This window comes from Diaphorina citri, unplaced genomic scaffold (genome assembly GCF_000475195.1).
Source record: "Diaphorina citri unplaced genomic scaffold, Diaci psyllid genome assembly version 1.1 scaffold367, whole genome shotgun sequence".
Taxonomy (NCBI): Eukaryota; Metazoa; Arthropoda; class Insecta; order Hemiptera; family Psyllidae; genus Diaphorina; species Diaphorina citri.
The window spans coordinates 65,917-90,690 of NW_007377802.1; the positions used below are offsets into that span (position 1 = coordinate 65,917).

Here is a 24,774-nt window from a genome sequence, read left to right on the forward strand (position 1 = left end):
TACCTAATGACTTGATCTTTAGTCATTCGACCAGTTAGCTCATCATCGGGCATAACAGACGTTTAATTTGTTAGGTAATTAGGCTCTAGGGACCTCAAAACGTGTTTTGGCACTAAAAACTGACTATCGAAAATTTGACCCGATTACATTACTTTCCTTCCTATAGGATAAGGAAAGTAAAAATGCTATCCTTAATGCTATCCCAAGTTTTCCCTGCGAGGCTATAAATCTTCATCTCCACTGGGTAAAATACCACCCATTAACATCACAACGTAACAATTTCTGACAGAATGTCTCTTGTAAGGGCATTCTTCCATCAGTGCTTAATATTGACGTATTGCCAAGTTCCGTGAATTATCTATAGGGATATCAATTTCCTGATGTGAAAGGTGGATTATCCGGAGTGACAATCACTTGGGTACGTATTTTACAATGTACACATTTTGTTGTTGTTGTTGTTGTTGTTGTTGTTGTTGTTGTTAGATCCATGCCGGAACTGAAAATGTTTGGTCAGTATTCTCTTCAGTAGGTACTTCTATTCTTCAAAATTGAATTTAACAATAATTTTCACCTCGGCCGGGATTCGAACCCAGCACCTCCGGACTAAAACTCACCTTGGAAGAGGGGCCAATATTTTTTCCAGGCTCGGATGCTGCGAACACCAGATATGAATCTCCTTCATAGAAGCGACCATATTGTTCTGGAGGAACTGCTACAAGCTCGAGTTTCTGAAAATTCAAGAAAAGGGTTTCTTGTCTTTAAGAGGTTTACTAGAGGGAACTGTAAAGGTGTGTCCACACATAGTCTGATCGTCGATCGACAGACAACAAGGGAGGTTTTATCGTCCCGAAATTGAACAGAGAAGGAGGTCAGAATAAGAGAAAGCCAGCTGTTCCGAAAACGGATCTTATCCGTTCAGGATAAAATCTGCGACCCAGCTCGCTTTTTTTAGGGATCAAAATAGTTCTCTAATAGATAAAGGAATAGATCAAAGATTTCTTTTAGTTTTCTGAAGTTCAAACCCATTCTCGACTAGTGTTAGAGTAGACTTACCTCAACTCGCCAGATCAGGAAAGTTGTGAAGCTTGTGTTGATGTTGGCGAAGGCTGGATCAACCCCCGCGGTTGATGTTTCTGACATTTTGAATTTTCTGAACTTTTTCAAGCCCTGAAACAAAAATAAAATAGGTAAACTTTTAGTAGGTATTTAGTATGGAGATAAGATGTCCAATTCTATAACTATGAAATTTAGACCTAGCTGATAAAGCGCTAGGAAGCTTTTCCATTACATCCTTTAAGTTTCTTCCTTCCCAATCAAGCAGGCCTAGGCGTTATTATTTAACAGTGCCTTAATGTAGATAGTAGGTACCTAATTTATTTATCTTTTCTTTGTTATTTCAGATGAGATTGTCTTTGATTATTTCAGATGAACCTTGTCTTGATCCTCTTGTTTAGGTTTACGATACGGTGCAGCGGTTAAGGTACTTTTCCTCTTGAATAAGCCTCCTATTGGCATTCGTTTATTCGTTAGGCATTCTTTAGTTTGAGGTGTACACTATACAGCTCCTAGTCTTCTAATAATGTCGATTCAGCTTGCGGTTTGTAATTTTGTGTTGCGGTCCTGAGCTGTCTTCAACATTTTAATTTTTAATCAAACTGAAGATTTTTAGGTATTTTAATGTGTAAGTACCTTGCGGTGATAACTGTGTTTTTAAATATCTTTTTCTGTGATATTGTTTTTTTTTATATATGTATATTGTATATATATATAATTTTGCCTTATTTGTAATTTATGCAATTTAAGGTAGTATTAAGTTAGTATATGAGATAAAAATTGTCTCTATTCTCTTTTTGTTTCCTCCGCTTCAGTTTTTTTTGTAGATTTAGCCTAAAAGTCTTCTTTAGAAGAAATCACCGCTCACCAACAGGTCTTTCTTAATGAATTCACATGACAGATGGAATTATAGGCTAGGCAATAGGCATAGATAGATAGGTACCTACAATATAATGTAGGGGTACATAGATTATAACATGGACTTTGTTTCCTTTCATCACCAGAAATTGCACATTGCACCATGCACACTTCAAGTATATTTGCAAGAAAAAATTTCCATTACGGGCCAGCTAATAAATTTCCTAACCCTACTACTGGAGTAAAGGAACTTATCTGGTCGTACACCTCTAGATAGGATATTAATGGTCCTCCGATGTAGTTCAATGAAGTTGGTCGTATGAAGTTATCCTCAAGGTATGAAAAAGTCTGCCCCAACCATCCTAAGTTCACTGGTTTTGAATAAGCTTTTCCCTTGTGAATCAATTAATCTTGATATTTTTGCATAGGTGCGAGACATAGAACGGATATTACAGACATAGAACGGATATCACAGACAGAGAACGAATAATATCATAGATACAGAACGGATAATATCCGTTGTATCCGTGTCTGACATACGTTGATCCATTGGATCTGTATTTCTACGAGAGTATCAGAGTATCACATACCTGATCCCATTCTTGAAGTATCCTCGGAACCGTATACTCTCTCCGCCCTGGACTTCGCGATGTTGCACCGGTGAGCCGTTGAGATAGTTGTCCAACTCAACTGATTTGTACGCTGCCACCGCTGCCTCGTCCGTGGATGTGTTCTTACCCAACCAGAAGTGGATGTGTTGCTCCATCGTACCGTACACTTTGTAGGGCTGGAAAGTGAAAGCATCAGGCATTGAGCTTGGTTGCTTCGAATAATTAAGAGAGGTCGCTAAGCAAAATAGCATTGAAGTAGAATAGAATATGGTGCACGCTGAAAAACAGCAAGAATGAATTAGTTAAGAAAACGTTAGCAGTATGCTTATAATGGTAATGTTACAATAAAACGTAAGGAACTCTTAACCATTTTCCTACTTTATGGTATTTTTAAGATTTTTAATTAGGCATGACATTTTTAATACAGCCCCTCTTCCCCGAGTTTGGTAGGTATTAACTTGGCTACAGTGTGAAACTTCTTCTCGAAAGAAAATTCTGTTTCTGTAGTATACATACATACGTAGATGTACGGAATAATATCTACCTACCTATCTAGGTACCTACTGATAATACCGACTTTTTTTTTATTCTTCACAATATTACGATTATTGCACCGTACTGAACAACAACAATAGATAATAATAATTTTTGTTACTCGCTCGATCAGAACAGTATAGTAATTAATTTCAGATTTCATTATGATCCTGGTAATTACGTTACGTATGTTTCCTTGCATTGTTACTGACATGCAATTTTTCTGTCGTCCATTGTCCTGTTTTGCGTCGAGAGAAGAATGCATCTTGGTGCACTCTTTGTTGTGGAATAATTACAGGACGTTCCTATCTAACTGAGCCATACTGCGTTTCATGCCTGTTATTAGATCAAAAGGATTTGCGGGACTTTGAACCTCACACTGTACAGCCTGGATCAAAAATCAAAAGAGTCACAGACGGCGGTAAAAAGACCCGCGAGATTGTGCCTCCAACGGGTTGCTCTTTGTTCTTGAGAATCTTGACTATCTTGAGTAGATTGTAATCTTCTTATTGGCATAATTATGTAGGAAAGTTCACCTCCTTGAATTGAACCTTGCCCTTGGATCAATTTATTTTGAAAAATAAGATCACTGGCAGTCCAAATCCTTTGTAGATGATTGAATCTTTCGTGGCTTGCACTTGTGTTGACAGAGCACCTCATCGGGGATTTTCTTCTCTGACGAAAAGCTTGCTCCAGCTATTGAGAGAACATTCGGAGCGAACTTTTTAAACCCATCCAGTATTGATGTCTTGCCTAGAGACATAGCCTAGGTATAAGTACATGTACTTTATGCCTAGATGAAAGAGGAATGGAATATTCTAGTGACGAGTGCCTAAGTACCTACTTACAGTACTTACCTACCAACCGACTAGAATATTTTATTCCCCCTTTTTCCAACCTAGATACCTACCTACTTAAAGTGTGTCCAGATCAATGTGACAGCAAAAAAATATTGTTGCCAAACATGTCACATGTGCAATGGTAGAAAATCTCTAAAAGGGGAAGCCCTTTGACTTTGACAAATTTATCGACTGCACCGCAAGCCATTAAAGGTAGAAACCCACTACTATCACGTCACGTGAGCTCATGGAGAGTCAGAAAGATGTAGTTTATAGTTTTCCCATAATATTGTAGCTAATGTTCATTGTAGGTAATCGTTCAGGACAGCCACACTACCATCACGTCACGTTAGCTCACGTGACGTGATGGTAGTGTTTCTGCCTTAAATCACCTTGGTTGCCTGCAGTTTCTCCATGTAGTTGGCAGCCCGTCCAATCCAAATAAAGATGACCTCATCATCCGTGTCCAGAATGAACAACTTGTTCAATTAAATTTTGACTACCATAATTTTTAAAAGTGTCTCCTGAACATTACTAGGGATCAAGATCTTCAACGTTCCTGAAAGGAGTATCATAGTGAAATTCTTTTCAGAGTTTGGCTTGTGACGACAGAGAAAATTCATTGACTAGGTTATAACTAAAAGCTATAACTATCACTATAACTAATAAAAAGCTAACTACTCACTTTCCACAGATCCGTGTCCCAAGGTCCGAAGAATCCAGTGAAGGTGGTAGGCTCATAACCCTGCTTGATCACCATGATGGGCGTATCCAAGTCACGATTTGAAGGATCTGAAACCCAAGGCGGAGTATTAATATCACAGACAGAGAACGAATATCATAGATACAGAACGGATAATAGGTATCCGTTGGATCCGTTGCTCTATTGGATCTGTATTTCTACGAGAGTATCAGAGTATCACATACCTGATCCCATTCTTGAAGTATCCTCGGAACCGTATGCTCTCTCCGCCCTGGACTTCGCGATGTTGCACCGGTGAGCCGTTGAGATAGTTGTCCAACTCAACCGATTTGTACGCTGCCACCGCTGCCTCGTCCGTGGATGTGTTCTTACCCAACCAGAAGTGGATGTGTTGCTCCATCGTACCGTACACTTGCGGAGTATTTATATGAAGTTGAATTTATTGAAGACCCCGAAGATGAACGTAGACCGTTCATCCCTGGATATGAACGTGGTAAACAGGAGGATGTGGGTTCAATCCCAGCCGGGTTATGGAATTTTATCCTCAATATAATTTGAGAATTTGACCACAACAATAATAGGAGCCTACTGCCGGAGTAAAGGGACTTTTCAGTCCTATGCGATGAAATGGAAAGTGAAAGCATCAGGCATTGAGCTTGGTTGCGATGTTGCGAAGCATAATTAAGAGAAGTCGCTAAGCAAAATAGCATTGAAATAGAATAGAATATGGTGCACGCTGAAAAACAGCAAGAATGAATTAGTTAAGAAAACGTTAACAGTATGCTTATAATGGTAATGTTACATTCCTCCAAAACAAGGTTGTACTCCAGGGGTCATTTATATAGGAACAATATTTTCAGACACTTTCGAACCCGAACATAACTCAGTGCGCTACTGGGTCGAAATATTTTTTGGGTTCGATCGAGGGTTTTGCCAATTTGGTCCTTAGAAAAGTCCCACTGATTTCTTGATGTTGTCCCTTCGCCACTTCGGTAGTGTGGTGAAACTTTCGTAGCTCATTTGAAAGATTTTCTTGAATTCCTGTTCATTCAAATACACCTGGAAACAAAGTACACCCAATTTATTATTTAAAGTTTCAAGTACAGTGAACGGATTTGTTGACGGTTCAATAAACGAGTATGTGAAGAATTCGCTGAATAATTTCAGCAACAGTAAACTTGCAAAGTATTTGCTACAGAAAGCCCTCATTTGGCTTTGTACTTTTCCCGTATTCAGACCCCTTTTCATCTCCCTATTAATCGTTTTCTTTATTTTCTCAGGGTGCAGTGTACTGCAGCCTGCAGCGTCCTTCTCCTACTAACGTAAGAACTCTGCTACTTAGTTGCACAGAATGTACAGTAATCGTAATATTCTCATCTTTCGATCTATTCTGGCCAGTCTTATTCTGGCAGTATCAAGCAGGGTATATTCTGTTCTATTCTATTCCCTACTAACCTCCTTATGAGTTGGATCGACTCCAGCTGGTAACTTATCAATATCTTTGGCTAGGAGACTCTCGTACGTATGCTTTGGACAGGTGGCGAAATCTTCGACCCCATTGGATAGTTTCACTTCGACTTGTAAGGTTGGATTTTCCAGTTCGATTTGTTTCCTCAGTTCTTCGTGTACTCCAGGGGTCATTTATATAGGAACAATATTTTTAGACACTTTCGAACCCGAACATAACCCAGTGCGCTACTAGAAATATATTTTTGGGTTCGATCGAGAATTTTGCCAATTGGGTCCTCAGAAAAGTCCCACTGATTTCTTGATGTTGTCCCTTCGCCACTTCGGTAGCGTGGTGAAACTTTCGTAGCTCATTTGAAAGATTTTCTTGAATTCCTGTTCATTCAAATACACCTGGAAACAAAGTACACCAAATTGTTACTTGAAGTTTAAAGTACCAGTGAACGGATTTGTCGACGGTTCAATATACCTACGGGCATGTGAAGAATTCGCTGAATTATTTCAGCAACAGTAAACTTGCAAAGTATTTGCTACAGAGAGCCCTTTGGCTCTGTACTTTTCCCGTCTTTTATACCCCCTTTCATCTACTATCAATAGTTTTCTTTATTTTCCCAGGGTGCAGCGTCCTTCTCACGTATAAACTCCTCTAGTTGTACGGAAATCGTGTATTTATACGTGATACTCTCATCTTTCGATCTTATTCCCTACCTCCTTATGAGTTGGATCGACTCCAGCTGGTAACTTATCAATATCTTTGGCTAGAAGACTCTCGTAGGTATGCTTTGGACAAGTGGCGAAATCTTCGACCCCATTGGATAGTTTCACTTCGACTTGTAAGGTTGGATTTTCCAGTTCGATTTGTTTCCTCAGTTCTTCGTAAGTTTGGTGTTCCTGAAAATACAGTTGGAGGGTATAACGAAGGACCAAATGTTTAAGATACTTGAATTTATTTCTTAAGCTTTGGCAGTCACTAAAGCTTGTTCAATTAAATTTTGACTACCATAATTTTTAAAAGTGTCTCCTGAATATTACTAGGGATCAAGATCTTCAACGTTCCTTATTAATCTGTTCGGGGGGGTTCAAGAATGCACCCGCATTCTTGAAAGGAGTATCATAGTGAAATTCCTTTCAGAGTTTGGCTTGTGACGACAGAGAAAATTCATTGACTAGGTTATAACTATCACTATAACTAATAAAAAGCACTATCACTATAACTAATAAAAAGCTAACTACTCACTTTCCACAGATCCGTGTCCCAAGGTCCGAAGAATCCAGTGAAGGTGGTAGGCTCATAACCCTGCTTGATCACCATGATGGGCGTATCCAAGTCACGATTTGAAGGATCTGAAACCCAAGTCGGAGTATTTATATGAAGTTGAACTTATTGAAGACCCCGAAGATGAACGTAGACCGTTCATCCCTGGATATGAACGTGGTAAACAGGAGGGCGTGGGTTCAATCCCAGCCGGGTTATGGCATTTTATCCTCAATATAATTTGAGAATTTGACCACAACAATAATAGGAGCCTACTGCCGGAGTAAAGGGACTTTTCAGTCCTATGCGAGTAGTATAAATAAGGGCTATTATTATTGTCATTATTATTATTATTATTATTATTTTCAGAAATAGTAATCTTTTGGCTTACTGAACTCACCTGTCTTCAAATACTCGATGGCAAGATTGGTAGATTGCTTGACTTCATCGCGGTTGGCTTTGTCTCCCAGCCAGAGGAATATAGTATCCCTAGCATCCAGAAGCATTACGTCTTCAGGTATCAAATCCTGTTGGCTGAAGTTCATGATCTCTTCGACTGAAAATAAGAAAGAGTCATTGTTGTTAATTCTTTAGTGGTTAATGGTAAAGCTGTGTCCATACATAGTCAGCGGCCGTCGATCGATGAGGTGAATCTTTGTTGCCGAGGTAGTGTTTAGCTGTGGACACCTGGACAAAGCTTAATAGATAATGTTGTCTATGAAGTTTCAAATACATATACGTATTTGGTTTTGATCTATTTATCTGCTATACACATCTTAAGTTTTGCATCTTGTACACTTAAATGTAGATAAGTTTTGCATCTTGTACACTTAAATGTAGATATGTAGGTACTATGTACATAAACACCAAAATTGGCACACACCAAGTACATTTTTCCGGAGAAGGTAGTATGGATATCCCCAGTCATTTTTGTTGTTAATTCTTTGGTGGTTAATGGTAAAGCTGTGTCCATACGTAGTCAACGGCCGTCGATCGATGAGGTGAATCTTTGTTGCCGAGGTAGTGTTTAGCTGTGGACACCTGGACAAAGCTTAATCGATAATGTTGTCTATGCTATACACATCTTGAGTTTTGCATCTTGTACACTTATATGTAGATATGTAGGTACTATGTACATAAACACCAAAATTGGCACACACCAAGTACATTTTTCCGGAGAAGGTAGTATGGATATCCCCATTTTAATGCTCATTAAGTTATTACCTCTAAATCTTCCTGTGGCGTTGGAAATCTGGAACAGCCTCGCTGGCATAGGATCGTGCAAGGTTGCTAACTTCTTGTTGCTGGCGTAATCTTGTTTGCCACCGATTGTTTTCCAGAATTCGTCCTTTTCTTGGCCTGCAAAAGAAAATTTGGACGCGTAAGTAATAATAATAAATTTGAAATGTCTCTTTGCTTTTTTCAGGACGGAGCTTATATCAATGGAAGTTAACATGTGGTCAGGAGTCGAGATTTGTACTAACTCGTTTTGGGTTTTGGTATATAATATTTTATGTATCTCACCTTCAAAGATTACATTGTAACAATGAATCTTTTGTGGCTTGCACGTGTGTTGACAGAGCACCTCATCGGGGATTTTCTTCTCTGACGAAAGGCTTGCTCCAGCTATTGGGAGAACATTCGGAGCGAACTTTTTAAACCCATCCAGTATTGGTGTCTTGCCTAGAGACATAGCCTAGGTATAAGTACATGTACTTTATGTCCCAACAATAGTGAAATAGTCTGTCGTATATGACAACAGAAAACTCCTAACTCGTAATCCTTTCCTTGTGAACTTATTCGTATTTCGAGCCGAGAATGTCATGATGTCATGACTCGTGATATTCAAGAATGACCAGGGTCATTTTTGTACAGCCCATGACACTTTGTCGTGAGTCGTCATCATTTGTCAACGTGGGATGTCCCGTCAACACTCCTGATAAAATAATGGAATGGGGGTACATGAATGTTACTGATGTCATTGTACTTTTTACCTGGACCCTGGAATATTCCTCATCCATACACGGACTCTCTATAATACTCTGCTTCTTCTTGGTCTTTTTCATTTTCATTTATTTAGGACCACATTTGTACTCTCTGTTACTTTTATGTCTTGACTGGGACTCGAACGAACTAGGTACCTCCAAATCCAAAGTCCACCACGGTAATCACCCTACTTCAGAGGCTATTCAATTTAGTTTATTAAAAAGACATGAGTGCCTACATAGTTTCAATTTGAGTTCCGATTGTTCAGACGATTTTTACTAATGTCACTGTAACATCTGGTACATCCACTCACGCTACTTTTTCTCCTATCTGTTAGCTTCAGCATGTGTATCCAACGCTTCAACCCAACATAAGAGAGAGTTTTTTTTTTTTGCAAAATTAGAGAAAATCTTGAAAAAGTTTCGTTAACTGAATTTTTTAACGTTATTTGACGAGAACTCGTTTCTGCGCATGTGCAGAGTTCAATTAATGTTCTCTTTGCTTTTTTCAGGACGGAGCTTATATCAATGGAAGTTAACAAGTGGTCAGGAGTCGAGATTTGTACTAACTCGTTTTGGGTTTTGGTATATAATATTTTATGTATCTCACCTTCAAAGATTACATTGTAATCGTCTTTGGATATTCTTTTGGCAATCAGTTTGGCCATTTCTCTCTCATCACCAGTAGATCCCTTGCCACACCAGATAAAGTATGCCTTCTCCTTCTTGAGAATGAAAACATCATTGGAGTTCAGACAGGATCCTCTCATGTTGACCTGAAAGTAGAGAAGTTTCAATTTGAGTTCCAATTGTTCAGACGATTTTTACTAATGTCACTGTAACATCTGGTACATCCACTCACGCTACTTTTTCCCCTATCTGTTAGCTTCAGCATGTGTATCCAACGCTTCAATCCAACATAAGAGAGAGTTTTTTTTTTTTTGCAAAATTAGCGAAAATCTTGAAAAAGTTTCGTTAACTGAATTTTTTAACGTTATTTGACGAGAACTCGTTTCTGCGCATGTGCAGAGTTCAATTAATGGGAAATTTTGATAGAAAAACTCTCTGATCTCTTCAAGAATTTTGCACAGTTGTGAAGTGTCCTGGGACGAAGAGTTCGGTGGTCGCACGTTCAACGTAGAAGACTCACCTGAACAGCTTTCGTGTTGAACTCGTTACGTTTCAATTTGAGTTCCGATTGTTCAGACGATTTTTACTAATGTCACTTAACATCTGGTACATCCACTCACGCTACTTTTTCCCCTATCTGTTAGCTTCAGCATGTGTATCCAACGCTTCAATCTAACACAAGAGAGAGTTTTTTTGCAATATTAGCGAAAATCTTGAAAAAGTCCCGTTAACTGAATTTTTTAACGTTATTTGACGAGAACTCGTTTCTGCGCATGTGCAGAGTTCAATTAACGGGACGCTAATTTTGATAGCAAAACTCTCTGATCTCTTTAAGAATTTTGTACAGTTGTGAAGTGTCCTGGGAGGAAGAGTTCGGTGGTCGCACGTTCAACGTAGAAGACTCACCTGAACAGCTTTCGTGTTGAACTCGTTATTCCCTGTGACCTGGAGCAGGAACGTGTTGGGCAACTTGTACTGATGGTCTCCCTTAAACATGATGGCCATGCCGCCAAACATGGACAGGAAATGGGGTGACTCCTTGCCTTGCACGATGCGGACTTGAACTCCGTTCCCATTCAAGTCGTTATTGTCTTTCATGATGGTTTGAATGGTGAGAGCGGTCTGCTCTTTGATAGAGCGGTGAGAGCCCTGGAGAAACACAAAATGAAAGCTCATTTTTAAGGGCTTATTTTAAGTGGCAGGGTTCTCTCTTACATGAGCTCTCCCACCCAACCACTGATTTTCCCTATTGAAAGCTCATTTTTAAGGGCTTATTTTAAGTGGCAGGGTTCTCTCTTACATGAGCTCTCCCACCCAACCACTGATTTTCCCTATTTGGGCTCTAATACGTTAGCTTTGAAGCCATTCAATGAAGGTGAGCACCACACCTCACCTGGCAGTGAGTTCCGAGAACGAACATTATCCGTTCAGGATAAAATCCGCCCCGGGCGGGAATCGAACAAGGTAGATGCTCTACCAACCAAGCTATCTAGGCTGGCAGTCAGTCAGGTTTGAAAGAATAGAATAAATAGAACAAACCTTGTTTATCCTGCCAGAATGAGACTGAAAAGTCCCTTTACTCTCGCAGTCTAAACAAGGTCTTATTTATTTCATGGGGAAAGAGGGCAGTCAGTCAGGTTTGAAAGAATAGAATAAATAGAACATACCTTGTTTATCCTGCCAGAATGAGACTGAAAAGTCCCTTTACTCTCGCAGTCTAAACAAGGTCTTATTTATTTCATGGGGAAAGAGGACAGTCAGTCAGGTTTGAAAGAATAGAATAAATAAAACAAACCTTGTTTATCCTGCCAGAATGAGACTGAAAAGTCTCTTTACTCTCGCAGTCTAAACAAGGTCTTATTTATTTCATGGGGAAAGAGGACATAAAAGAGCACTCACCAGCCAGTAGTAAAGTATATCGCCGGCGGCATACTGGTAATGAATCAAGTAGCAGTCTCCCGAGAAGAAGACCCCATACATTGTCTTGTCCACAGGCTCTAGCTCCACATTGTTGATACGCCACACGGTCTTGCTGCCTGCGCCATTATCTACAAGACGCGTATTGGCCGCCAGCTGAGGACAGGAGTGGAGGGACGCCATATCCAACTTGCTTGGCGTCAAGTGAGCGATCTTTCCGACTGAAAAAATTAATGTTAAAAGTGTGTTAAAACGGTAAGCTACATGAAAAATCCCTATACTTCAAAATTCTTTGGATGCTTTTTGATGTATAAAACTGTACGGTTCAGGTTTTGTTCATCTACGAAATACAAATGCTGATCCTGAGTAAGTGATGACGTACCTAATGACTTGATCTTTAGTCATTCGACCAGTTAGCTCATCATCGGGCATAACAGACGCATGTTTGTATCATAATTATTTAATTTGTTAGCTTTAAATTCGGTCAATTGACGTTTTTCAATCTGATTTCCTTTCTAGGTACCTATTTGGGATGTGTCATCCGTGTAATATCATGAATATTTTTCATAACTTCCTTAAGTGTCTAAGTAATTTGGTGTGTGAGTGTAGACATTCCCTCTATGTTTTGTGAAGTTACAAAAGTTTACTCACTGCTATACTGGTTGTAGGACTTGGTGATCTCATCCGGATCTCGCCACGTGTGGAACATACACTTGAACTCCACCGGTTCTCCATGTTCCACCACTCTGGTTACCGGAATGCCGCTGTCGTATTTCTTCTTCCTCACGAACCCGTGAGCGTTGCGAATGGCCTCGATGCGTTCCTTTTTGGACGCCCCCTTGCCCACCCACACCCAGATGGCACGTCCGTTCTGGTCAATAATGAACGAGTCCTGTGGGAGACAGTAGAATCGGAACGTTAATGGTTAGTGTTCATAATAAATTTGAAGGGAAGCGGGAGAAAAGTTGAGGTGAAAATGCGGAAAAACATGAAACTCTGTTTCGTGTTAAAATAGGCTGGGTGGCGCTTCGAACTCTTGACGTTCGCGCATCTCCCGACACGCTTGATGGTTGCTGAGTCACTGAGGCTGACCATGTATTCTAGGTAGTCCAAGAAATACTGGTGACTTGACTAGTGACATTTTGATATGGTCATCGACTAACTAACCTCAGATATTCGACCAAATGAAAGTATGCACAAGTCATGAAAGTTTGTTGAACAAATAAAACTCCTGAAAACATTTTAGAGAGGTTTCCTACCTTTGAGTTCAGATCACTCTGGTACAGGGGCCCTGTTTTGACCTCGGTCACCTTATACGTCCCATCTTCGTCCGAGCACTGGTACGAATGTGGATGGTTAGTGGTCGTGTTCATAATGATTTCTGAGGCTAACTAGGTATTCTAGGTGCTTAAATCCATACACAAAGACCCGAATCTGAGGCTTGGGTGTAGGGGCAAACAACCCTAGAGGATGGGTTGATATTGATATGGTCATAGACAAAATAACCTCAGACATTCGACCAAATGAAATATGCTAAGGTCGTGAAATAATGGTTGCTGAAACCCTTCAAGACAAAGTTTGTTGAACAAATAAAACGGGTGAAAATATTTTAGAGAGGTTGTCTACCTTTGAGTTCAGATCACTCTGGTACAGGGGCCCTGTTTTGACCTCGGTCACCTTATACGTCCCATCTTCGTCCGAGCACTGGTAAAGCTTGAGATGGTTGTAGTGGGTATGTTCGACCACTTCATCGGACTCTCCAATGTTGCCTTTCACGCCCACACTGGCTCGCAGATCCAAATACACTCCCAGCAAGGTTTTCTCAGCTTCCGGCAGATTCAACTCTTTGCCGTCTTCAACGAAAATGAGTGCCAATGCATTGTTCTCTGTCTTGAGTTGTTGAGCAACCTGAGAAAAACCAACAATTAGGTTAGAAAGTTCTAAGCAACGAAGCTCCTTTTGTCGATGTAGTTGAATTTATCCTTTGACTTTGACAAATTCATCGACTACACCGCAAGCCATTAAAGGTAGAAACACACTACCATCACGTCACGTGAGCTCATGGAGAGTCAGAAAGATGTAGTTCAAAGTTTTCCCATAATATTGTAGGTAATCGTTCAGGACAGCCACACTACTATCACGTCACGTTAGCTCACGTGACGTGATAGTAGTGTGTTTCTGCCTCAAGTTACCTTGGTTGCCTGCAGTTTCTCCATGTAGTTGGCAGCCCGTCCAATCCAAATAAAGAATTCTAAGCTACGAAGCTCTTTTTATCAATGTAGTTTAATTTATCCTTTGACTTTGACAAATTCATCGACTGCACCGCAAGCCATTAAAGGTAGAAACACACTATAATCACATCACGTGAGCTCATGGAGAGTCAGAAAGATGTAGTTCAAAGTTTTCCCATAATATTGTAGGTAATTTCGTTCAGGACAGCCACACTACTATCACGTCACGTTAGCTCAAGTGGCGTGATAGTAGTGTGTTTCTGCCTCAAGTTACCTTGGTTGCCTGCAGTTTCTCCATGTAGTTGGCAGCCCGTCCAATCCAAATAAAGATGACCTCATCATCCGTGTCCAGAATGAACACATCTCCCGAGTTGAAGTACTTCCAATCTATTGCCGGCATTTGGGTGATGGTGGGCGAGCGTTTGCCTTTGATCCGGTACAGCTTGGGCTCGGACTTTTTCGTCACGTGATTGAATCCGGATGAGACTCCACCGGTAAGATACCTGGATGAGAAAATACAAAGTGTCACAGTTTTAGCCAATAATAGTAGTATAGCCTACTACTGGAGTAAAGAAACTTATCTGGTCGTACACCTAGGTAAGATATTAATGATCCTCCTATGTACGAGTAGTTCAATGAAGTTGGTCGTGTGAAGTTATCCTCAAGGTATGAAACAGTCTGCCCCAACCATCCTAAGTTCACTGGTTGTGAAACTTTTCCCTTTTGAATCAATGAATCTTGATATTTTTGCATAGGCACGAGACATAGAACGGATATTACAGACATAGAACGAATATCACAGGTAGCCTACTACTGGAGTAAAGGAACTTATCTGGTCGTACACCTAGGTAGGATATTAATGGTCCTCCTATGTAGTACAATGAAGTTGGTCGTGTGAAGTTATCCTCAAGGTATGAAACAGTCTGCCCCAACCATCCTAAGTTCACTGGTTTTGAAGCTTTTCCCTTGTGAATCAATGAATATTTTTGTTTTTGCATATGTACATATAGGTACGAGATCCAGAACGGACAATATCACAGACACAGAACGAATAATATTCGATGGATCTGTGTTTAACATCCATGGGTCCATCCCTGGTAACCAAAATAGGATTCTATCGGAGTAGAACCCAGATATAATCCAGTTAGAAAAGACTGAAAAAAGTTTTGCAGTACTGAATCCGATCGAGAATCCAACCTCTGAACTTAAAGCTACCTCTGCATTTTAGAAGAGAGAGTTTATAAAAAATAGACCTTTACCCGAATTGCAACAATGTAAGGATTTCCTGCAATCTGATTTGTTCCTTCATTTTGGGTTGATGACTCATTGCTGTCAAAGCTACCTCTGCATTTTAGAAGAGAGAGTTATAGACCTTTACCCGAATTGCAACAATGTAAGGATTTCCTGCAATCTGATTTGTTCCTTCATTTTGGGTTGATGACTCATTGCTGTCACATTGATCTGGATGAACTATAGTAAAATATCTGCGCATGTACATACATAGGTAGTTACATAGGTAGGTAGTTTTTTTTTTAAATTAAGGGGAAATCCCATCTTTACTGATAGGTGCATCAATTACTTGTCAAATTCAAGGTCTTCAATATGCGTTCTGATTTTCATGATCTTTAATTTTCCTTGCAGTATCATTTTTATTAGGTACCTACCCTACCTATCTTCCTCTTAATTCTTTTTAATGATTTTCAATTTCCACTTTTGATACATATATAATTTTCTGTAATTATCTTCTATTAGGCATACCTATCTAGGTAACCAAGAAAATATTATCATTACAAAAAAAAAAAAAAAAAAAACTCATTTTTATTAGGTACCCTACCTATCTTCCTCTTAATTCTTTTTAATGATTTTCAATTTTCATTCTCGATATTTAATTATCTGTAATGAATTAATTACCTAATTTAGGCATACCTATCGAGGTAAACAAGAAAATATGAATAGAGGTATGTAGGTACCTACTCATGCAGTTAATTTTAAAAAAGCTAGGTAATGTAGGTATTGGTGGATGTGCCAAAATAACAAAATTCTAAAAAGTACATGAATGGGAAAGAAATCAAAATACAGCCGATATGTAGGTACGTATTGTTTTATTTAGACTGTCAGCTCAGAATAAGATGTCCCTTTACATATGTCAGATAGATAGGTACAAACTTTATATATGTAGGTACTTCTAGATGGGTAATACAATTTATTATGTAGGATTCTACATTAAATACAGGTAGATAAGTACCTACTAGCATGGCGTAACAACTGAAAACCATAAATACCATAATAATCTTGTCATGTTACAGATTCCGATTACATGTCATCATGTGGGTGCATTGTACCACATGTTATATAGGTACATTGTACCACACAAAGAAATCTCCTCAGAGGTGAACAAACTGAAAAATAACCGTGGATCAAAACATTTTACATGTAACCACGACATCAGCAACAATACAAATAATATGTGATTATTTCATACATATAGGGTCCTACTGAAAGCTGACTAGAAACACTTACAGATAATATGTGATTATTTCATACATATAGGGTCTTACTGAAAGCTGACTAGAAACACTTACAGATAATATGTGATTATTTCATACACATATAAGGTCCTGCGGAAAGCTGACTAGAAAACCTATAGGCCCTATAGCATGGTTTTCTAGAAGGTGTACAGAAGAATATCATTTAGCCCGAAAAAGAACTTTCTTCAAGTCAGTTAATTGCTGAGTACTTAGTAAGGTACTGTAGTAATTTAGTAGTGGGAGTATGTACTCCTCGCTTACTTCCATTTTGAAACCAATGGACTTTATTATGAAGCAGACAGGTTTAAGTTAAGGAACCTAGTAATAGCTAATTGTGTACTTATCTCAGCTGAGTCAGCTGACATACTCTTGATCTTGAAATCATGTGATTATTTCATACACATATAGGATCTTACTGAAAACTGACTAGAAACGCTTACAGATAATATGTGCGCGGAAAGCTGACTAGAAACAAAGACCCCGTATATGCGGGAAAAGGTGTAGAGAATATTAGATTGTCTTACTATGTTACGAGTACAAACATAGGTACACAAAAAGCCCACTCTGAGGCTTAGGTGTAAGGGCATCTGTCCTAAAGGATCGGTTAAGTTTATACGAATCTACTAGTTAGGTATATTGGACTCATAAAAAAGGCAGTAAGGAAGAGTAGAGGATTTTTACATTGTCTTTTATTTACCTTGGGATCCCTGTTTGTTTGTGAGAACCAGGCTCATCTTTCTCGAGACCAATTTGGTTCTGGTGCAAATATTTTACGTTTGTATCACTTGAGTACGTATTTTACAATGTACACATTTTGTTGTTGTTGTTAGATCCATGCCGGAACTGAAAATGTTTGGTCAGCATTCTCTTCAGTACTTCTATTCTTCAAAATTGAATTTAACAAGATAATTTTCACCTTGGCCGAGATTCGAACCCAGCACCTCCGGACTAAAACTCACCTTGGAAGAGGGGCCAATATTTTTTCCAGGCTCGGATGCTGCGAACACCAGATATACGTTTGTAAAAAATGTAAATGTAAATGCAGTGTCTTTGTGTTATTATGTCACAACTTTGGTGCTGACTGCAGCATTGTATAGGATTTTCCCAATATCTCAAAAATCCTAAAATCCAATGTTTACCTACCATGCTGGCGCCGGTCGCTATGCGCATTTAGGTATATGTCATAGCTACTCATTTTCCTCACGAGGTTGAGTGGACCCCGCAACAGCCAGTCACGGAATCAATCATTTGGATGATACAAATTTCTTGACCCTGCCGGGAATTGAACCCGGGTCTCCCGCGTGCAAGGCGAGCGCAGTGACCACTACGCCATGGGAGCTGACTTATTTTACGTTTGGATGCCCTTCCTACTTCAACCCTCTCTAAACATGTGTCCACACATAGTTGATGGCCGTCGATCGATGTGGATCGACGGCCGGTGGACATATTATTGTCACAGCTGAAACGAGCTCACTGAGACGTTCTCAGTAAAACCTGTGTAGAATGCTAGGGTAGAGTTATTCCACCTTTCTCCTGGTCTTCTTTCCCTTCGCCTTTAATCCCGCTTAAGCGGGGTCGACGTTTCTTGTCAGTTGCCTCCAGTCATGTCTGTTTTCCACCTTTGTCTTGGGTACTCGTAAATAAATATTACGTTCAGATGAAAAGGGTTTCTTGTCTTTAAGAGGTTTACTAGAGGGAACTGTAAAGGTGTGTCCACACATAGTCTGATCGTCGATCGACAGACAACAAGGGAGGTTTTATCGTCCCGAAATTGAACAGAGAAGGAGGTCAGAATAAGAGAAAGCCAGCTGTTCCGAAAACGGATCTTATCCGTTCAGGATAAAATCTGCGACCCAGCTCGCTTTTTTTAGGGATCAAAATAGTTCTCTAATAGATAAAGGAATAGATCGATAAGAGAAAGCCAGCTGTTCCGAAAACAGATCTTATCCGTTCAGGATAAAATCTGCGACCCAGCTCGCTTTTTTAGGGATCAAAATAGTTCTCTAATAGATAAAGGAATAGATCAAAGATTTCTTTTAGTTTTCTGAAATTCAAACCCGGTTCTCGGCTAGTGTTAGAGTAGACTTACCTCAACTCGCCAGATGAGAAAAGTTGTGAAGCTCGTGTTGATGTTGGCGAAGGCTGGATCAACCCCCGCGGTTGATGTTTCTGACATTTTGAATTTTCTGAACTTTTTCAAGCCCTGAAACAAAAATAATAAGGTAAACTTTTAGTAGGTATTTAGTGTGGAGATAAGATGTCCAATTCTATGACTATGAAATTTAGACCTAGCTGATAAAGCGCTAGCAAGCTTTTCCATTATATCCTTTAAGTTTCTTCCTTCCCAATCAAGCAGGCCTAGGCGTCTAGGCGATGTTATTGCTAGAATTCTTCTTCGCCTTTTCCCACGTTCAGATGGGGTCGGCGTTTGTCGTCGGCCTCTCAATCAGCTTTAAAAAAAAAGGGTTTCTTGTCTTTAAGAGGTTTACTAGAGCAGTGGTTCTCAAACTTTTTTTTTTGCATGGCGCCCCCTTTGGGCATATTCTCATTTTTTCACGCCCCCCCTACCTTACCCAACCCCTCGGTATATTATTTTTACCTATGGGTTTTATGGAATAATAAACGAGAATTTGAAACTTTGAGTTTTTTTTTTTATATTCAAGTAATTAAATTACCTATTTATAGGTTTTATGAAAAAACAAAAAGAACCAACCTCAGTGGCTCAAGCAGTTAGCGCGAGAGGAATTTCAGAACTGGAGGTTTATGATTCGAATCCCTCGTAAGGTGAAACAGCAGTGATAATAAGCAGGGTAGACTAATTTCTGACAAGAATTAATCAATCTTAACATAATTAAAATACCTTGAAATAACAAAACGGAAAAGGGGGGCGCGCCCCCCAGTTTGAGAATCTCTGTACTAGAGGGAACTGTAAATGTGTGTCTGCACATAGTCGACGGCCGTCGATTGATCATCGATCGACAGACAACAACGGAGGTTTTATCGTCCCGAAATTGAAGAGAGAAGGAGGTCAGGATAAGAGAAAGCCAGCTGTTCCGAAAATGGATCTTATCCGTTCAGGATAAAATCTGCGACCCAGCTCGCTTTTTTTAGGGATCAAAATAGTTCTCTAATAGATAAAGGAATAGATCAAAAACTCCTAACTCGTAATCCTTTCCTTGTGAACTTATTCGTATTTCAAGCCGAGAATGTCATGATGTCATGACTCGTGATATTCAAGAATGACCTGGGTCATTTTTGTAGTTTGTACAGCCTATGACACTTTGTCGTGAGTCGTCATCATTTGTCAACGTGGGATGTCCTGTCAACACTCCTGATAAAATAATGGAATGGGGGTACATGAATGTTACTGATGTCATTGTACTTTTTACCTGGACCCTGGAATATTCCTCATACATACACGGACTCTCTATAATACCCTGCTTCTTCTTGGTCTTTTTCATTTTCATTTATTTAGGACCACATTTGTACTCTCTGTTACTTTTATGACTTGACTGGGACTCGAACGAACTACCTCCAAATCCAAAGTCCACCACGGTAATCACCCTACTTCAGAGGCTATTCAATTTAGTTTATTAAAAAGACATGAGTGCCTACATGTGACCTGGGTCATTTTTGTACAGCCTATGACACTTTGTCGTGAGTCGTCATCATTTATCAACGTGGGATGTCCTGTCAACACTCCTGATAAAATAATGGAATGGGGGTACATGAATGTTACTGATGTCATTGTACTTTTTACCTGGACCCTGGAATATTCCTCATGCATACACGGACTAATATTCCTCATGCATACACGGACTCTCTATAATACTCTGCTTCTTCTTGGTCTTTTTCATTTTCATTTATTTAGGACCACATTTGTACTCTCTGTTACTTTTATGACTTGACTGGGACTCGAACGAACTTGGTACCTCCAAATCCAAAGTCCACCACGGTAATCACCCTACTTCAGAGGCTATTCAATTTAGTGTATTAAAAAGACATGAGTGCCTACATCCTACCTAGGTATTAACCCTACGTTCAGGTCTTCTCGTGTCAACTGCAAATAAGAAAAATCTGGTGTGAACATCACACGACTTTCCTTATCCTATTGAATGAAGTTTATTTGGGTGTTCATCTATTGTGACTTTACCCTACGTTCAGGTCTTCTCGTGTCAACTACAAATAAGAAAAATCTGGTGTGAACATCACACGACTTTCCTTATCCTATTGAATGAAGTTTATTTGGGTGTTCATCTATTGTGACTTTTACAATATCTCTAACTGTTTAGTCAGTATAGCTGAAAACCGCCAAAAAGCGGTCAAAATACCGCCAATTGCAGCTACTATCTTAACCAAAATCTTTATGTTGCATCTTTGTCACTACATACCAAATTTCAAGTCTCTAGCTCTTACCGTTCTCGAGATATTTTGTTTACAGACAGACAGAAGGACAGACACACGGACCAATGGCTGAAACTTGGTAATTAGGCTCTAGGGACCTCAAAACGTGTTTTGGCACTAAAAACTGACTATCGAAAATTTGACCCGATTACATTACTTTCCTTCCTCGTACATCATCACAATTATTTTTTTATTAATATTTATTACACAATTAAATTTTTCCTGAAATTATTTACCTCCAAATTAAGTGTTCAAAATTTTCCAAATTCTACTAACAAAACAAGTCGGATTGGATCTACCATGTCGAGACGCCCTATGGCAGATCATTACAACGTTGCGAACCCACGCTTCTGACCTCAGACCGTCAGGTTTGGGGTCCTAGTGACTAGCACGTTTAGGTCTTCTAGACCAACTCTTTACTAGCACGAGGACTGTTTTTAGTTGGATTTGTATCCGTGTGGTAACAAGCACGGTGTCGTTCCGGGACTCCGCCCTGTTTGGGTCCCGGTTCTCCAGACTTTTCAACCTCGTTCGGAATAAAAAAAGAAACTCAAAAGCCAAGGCCGGTCAGCCCCTATGGGGAAACTCATAGCGGGTCTGGGGGGTGGCACCCCGGCTCCTCTCGGTAAGTCGTACTTCGGTAAGGTTTACTGATACCGTGAGTGACTGAGTGCAAGTTGGGTAGCTAGGAGTTTCTTCTTCTTAAGGGACTCTCTCTTCTTTCTTAGTTAGGTTGGGAGGGTATCTGAGTTTGTTTCCGAAAGTCTCCTTTCTGAAGATCTCACTAAAAATCGGCCCTCCAAAAACCCACCTCCTGGGGAGTTCGACATTTCCCAACAATCCATTCTGGACAAAGTGTCCCCACTTGAGACTAATGATACGTTTGCTTCTGGCGTTATTTCTTCTCCATTTTCCTCCTCCTCCTCCTCCTCTTTTTCTTCTTCCTCTTCACATGGCCCTTCTCATCGTTCACATGTTGTTTCTTTTCATTCTCCTTCATCTTCTTTTGGCTCTTCTTCATCTTTTCCTCCTCCTCCTCCTCCTCTTTTTCTTCTTCTTCCTCTTCACATGGCCCTTCTCATCGTTCACATGTTGTTTCTTTTCATTCTCCTTCATCTTCTTTTGGCTCTTCTTCATCTTTCTCTTCTGCATCCTCTTCGTCCTATGCCTCTTCCCCTTTTACATCTGCCTTATCTTCTTCTGCCTCTTCTACCAATACCTCTTCTCCTTTTGCTTCTCCATTATCTGCTCCTTTTGCCTTTGCCTTATCTTCTTCTTCACCTTTTTCTTCTGCGTCATCATCACCACATGTGTCTTCCAATTCTTCTCTTTCCTCTTTATCCAGTTCTTCGTCTGTCTTGTCTTCTTCCACCACTTCTGGCAGAGTTTTGACACTGTTTGCGTGGGACCCCAGTTTGGACCAAGGATAGTGAAAGAAAGTTAGAGAGAGAGAGAGAGAGAGAGAAACCTGTTGGCAAGGATTCAGGATTAGAAAGAGGATGTACCTACTTACAAAGGTAAATAACCATGTGGTATCTTTGGAACTGCTTCTCTCTCTCTCCCTCCCTCTCTCTCTCTCCCTCTTTTACTACTTGGTAGTTTTATCAATTGATTGTTGTTTTCTCTATCTCCCTCTCTGTCTATCTCACTATCTCATTAGTATTCTATTGAAGTATGCTTCAACAAAAGCGTTTTATTTGTTCGGAAACTCTCTCTCCCTCCCTCCCTCCCTCTCTTGCCCTCTCTCTCTCGCTTCATCCTATTCTCCCTCCTCTATCTTCTCGATTTCTCTCTCTTCCTCCGTCTCAATATCTCTCCTCCTCTTTCTCTCCCTTGTTCTCTTTCTCCCTCTTCTCCTTTTCATCCGCAAGAAAGGGTTCTTAATAATAATAACCGTGCTTATTTATACTGCTCGCATAGGACTGAAAAGTCCCTTTACTCCAGCAGTAGGCTACTACTATTATTGTGGTCAAATTCTGTGAAAAACATTTTAAACTAATTCAACTAATCTCATAACTCTTAGTCATAAGCTGGAAAAATTATTAGGGGCCCTATAGGGCTATTTAGGGGCAACTTTCCATGCATTGGAGCATTCAGCCCCCCCTACCCCTTAGCACCTAATATACTAAACCATAGGAAATTGCTCCATGGGAATCGTTTACGTTTTAGAAAGGAAATTCAACTGATGTATAGTCGCCTTGAAAATGTCATCAGGAGATGACGAAACATGTCGGCTCCTGTAGGTTTTTTAGTTTGATAATTGTTTTTATCTCTTGTAGAAATAAAATTGCCTACAGTTTCCAAAGTTACTAGTCAAGTGAAGACGTTGTTCTTTTTCCTATATTGATAGGAAGTCTGCAGGGTGTGAGGAGTGTGGGGGCCGACAGTAGCCAGTACGATGTTAATGTGGTGGACCGGAAAGCTCGATATAATGTAAGTCATACATTCATACAGTGTATCCATAAAGTCAAATGATTAGGTTAGGTTAGGTCCCACTAATGATTCACATTGAATTCCCAAAAATGAAATTTCGAAACATCCATTTTTACCCCCGAATGCCATGAGGAACTGTAACTGCTATATTGTTTTGTACAAAGCTTATGGTACCTGAGATCAATCAATGTGATTTCTCAATATTTAGCCTTAAGACACCACATTGATTGTAACTGCTACTGCTAAGGTCTTATCATCCTGGAACCTGGAAGGGAAAAGAGAAGTAAGACAGCATAGGGAAAAGCCCGGCTGGCTTTTTCTGAGAACGAACCTTATTTGTTTAGGATGAAATTCGCCCCCCGGGCGGGAATCAAACTCGTGACCACACGCAAGGCAGACACGCTACAGCTACTGCTAAGGTCTTAATCATCCTGGAACCTGGAAGGAAAAAGAGAAGTAAGACAGCATAAGAAAAAGCCCGGCTGGCTTTTTCTGAGAACGAACCTTATCTGTTTAGGATGAAATTCGCCCCCCGGGCGGGAATCGAACTCGTGAGCACACACAAGGCAGACATGCTACCCACCAAGTTAACTAAGCTGACAAACGTATGTACATACTATGGAACGAAGGGGAATTATTATTAATTAGATTCATATTAGACACCCAAATTAGATAATGGCTTACCTTATTTTATAATTGAAAGAACCCTAGTCAATTATAAAATAAGGTAAGCCAGTATGTACATACTGTTGATAATCAACAGTTGATTATTTTCTGCTTTTAGAAATATCTGACGCCCGGATGGACAAAAATTTAAATGCTTTTGTTTTCTTACAGGGTGACCTTGTACAAATGAAACCTGTACCTCTGCACGGGAACACTATTGAACTGAAGTCTAAATCCGTGGATCATTTACTACAGGTAAACTCAGGAATAACCTTATCCAGATTTCTCCTTTCTAGTTCCAGATTTTCCCTTTGTGTGTGTGTTGTTTTTTTTTTTAATTCAATGGAATACATAGAGGACACTATAACCACTGTGTACACCGAGAGTATAGAGCGTTCTATGATCTGTGTACACTACTTTACGAACTTGGTAGACTTCGTAGAGAGTGATCTCACGAGACCAAGTCTAGCAGTCTAGCGAAAAGTCTACATTTACTGACACCGTTAAGGTTCTATGGTAGAAATAGGAAAGGTGTGGTTACACATAGTCGACCGGCCGTCGATCGATGTCGACTGAACCGTCCACACTGACTCGACAACATAGTTTTATCTCGCGAGGCCATCTACTACGTTTGGACACACCTTAAGATTCTACTTCTGA

The 24,774-nt window shown here is 39.9% G+C and overlaps 4 protein-coding genes across 4 annotated transcripts in view; 1 reads left to right on the forward strand and 3 right to left on the reverse strand.

Moving 5' to 3' along the window:
- Window positions 1–539: 539 nt before the first annotated feature.
- LOC103508101 (gelsolin-like protein 1) lies at window positions 540–1,191 on the reverse strand. The gene is made up of 2 exons (XM_026822806.1): window positions 1,054–1,191; window positions 540–728 (listed from the first exon to the last, which is right to left on the reverse strand). Exons 1-2 carry the CDS (start codon window positions 1,138–1,140, stop codon window positions 555–557), a joined length of 261 nt encoding a protein of 86 aa, XP_026678607.1. The 5' UTR covers window positions 1,141–1,191; the 3' UTR covers window positions 540–554.
- A 1,294-nt stretch (window positions 1,192–2,485) lies between these two features.
- On the reverse strand, window positions 2,486–4,998 carry LOC103508102 (advillin-like). The gene is made up of 4 exons (XM_017443613.1): window positions 4,860–4,998; window positions 4,581–4,687; window positions 4,288–4,374; window positions 2,486–2,698 (listed from the first exon to the last, which is right to left on the reverse strand). Exons 1-4 carry the CDS (start codon window positions 4,996–4,998, stop codon window positions 2,486–2,488), a joined length of 546 nt encoding a protein of 181 aa, XP_017299102.1.
- Window positions 4,999–5,419: 421 nt separating this feature from the next.
- Window positions 5,420–14,609, reverse strand: LOC103508089 (villin-1). Its single transcript, XM_026822802.1, has 12 exons — window positions 14,358–14,609; window positions 13,479–13,760; window positions 12,504–12,744; window positions 11,835–12,073; window positions 10,842–11,084; window positions 9,916–10,081; window positions 8,545–8,679; window positions 7,721–7,876; window positions 7,303–7,409; window positions 6,866–6,956; window positions 6,054–6,145; window positions 5,420–5,657 (listed from the first exon to the last, which is right to left on the reverse strand). Exons 1-12 carry the CDS (start codon window positions 14,481–14,483, stop codon window positions 5,544–5,546), a joined length of 1,992 nt encoding a protein of 663 aa, XP_026678603.1. The 5' UTR covers window positions 14,484–14,609; the 3' UTR covers window positions 5,420–5,543.
- A 6,982-nt stretch (window positions 14,610–21,591) lies between these two features.
- Window positions 21,592–24,774, forward strand: part of LOC103508103 — a 35,326-nt gene continuing 32,143 nt past the window's right edge. The window contains exons 1-3 of the mRNA XM_026822799.1: window positions 21,592–21,640; window positions 23,339–23,448; window positions 24,286–24,369. Of these exons, the coding sequence (XP_026678600.1) occupies window positions 21,592–21,640; window positions 23,339–23,448; window positions 24,286–24,369 (243 nt within the window). The remainder of the gene's footprint in view (window positions 21,641–23,338; window positions 23,449–24,285; window positions 24,370–24,774) is intronic.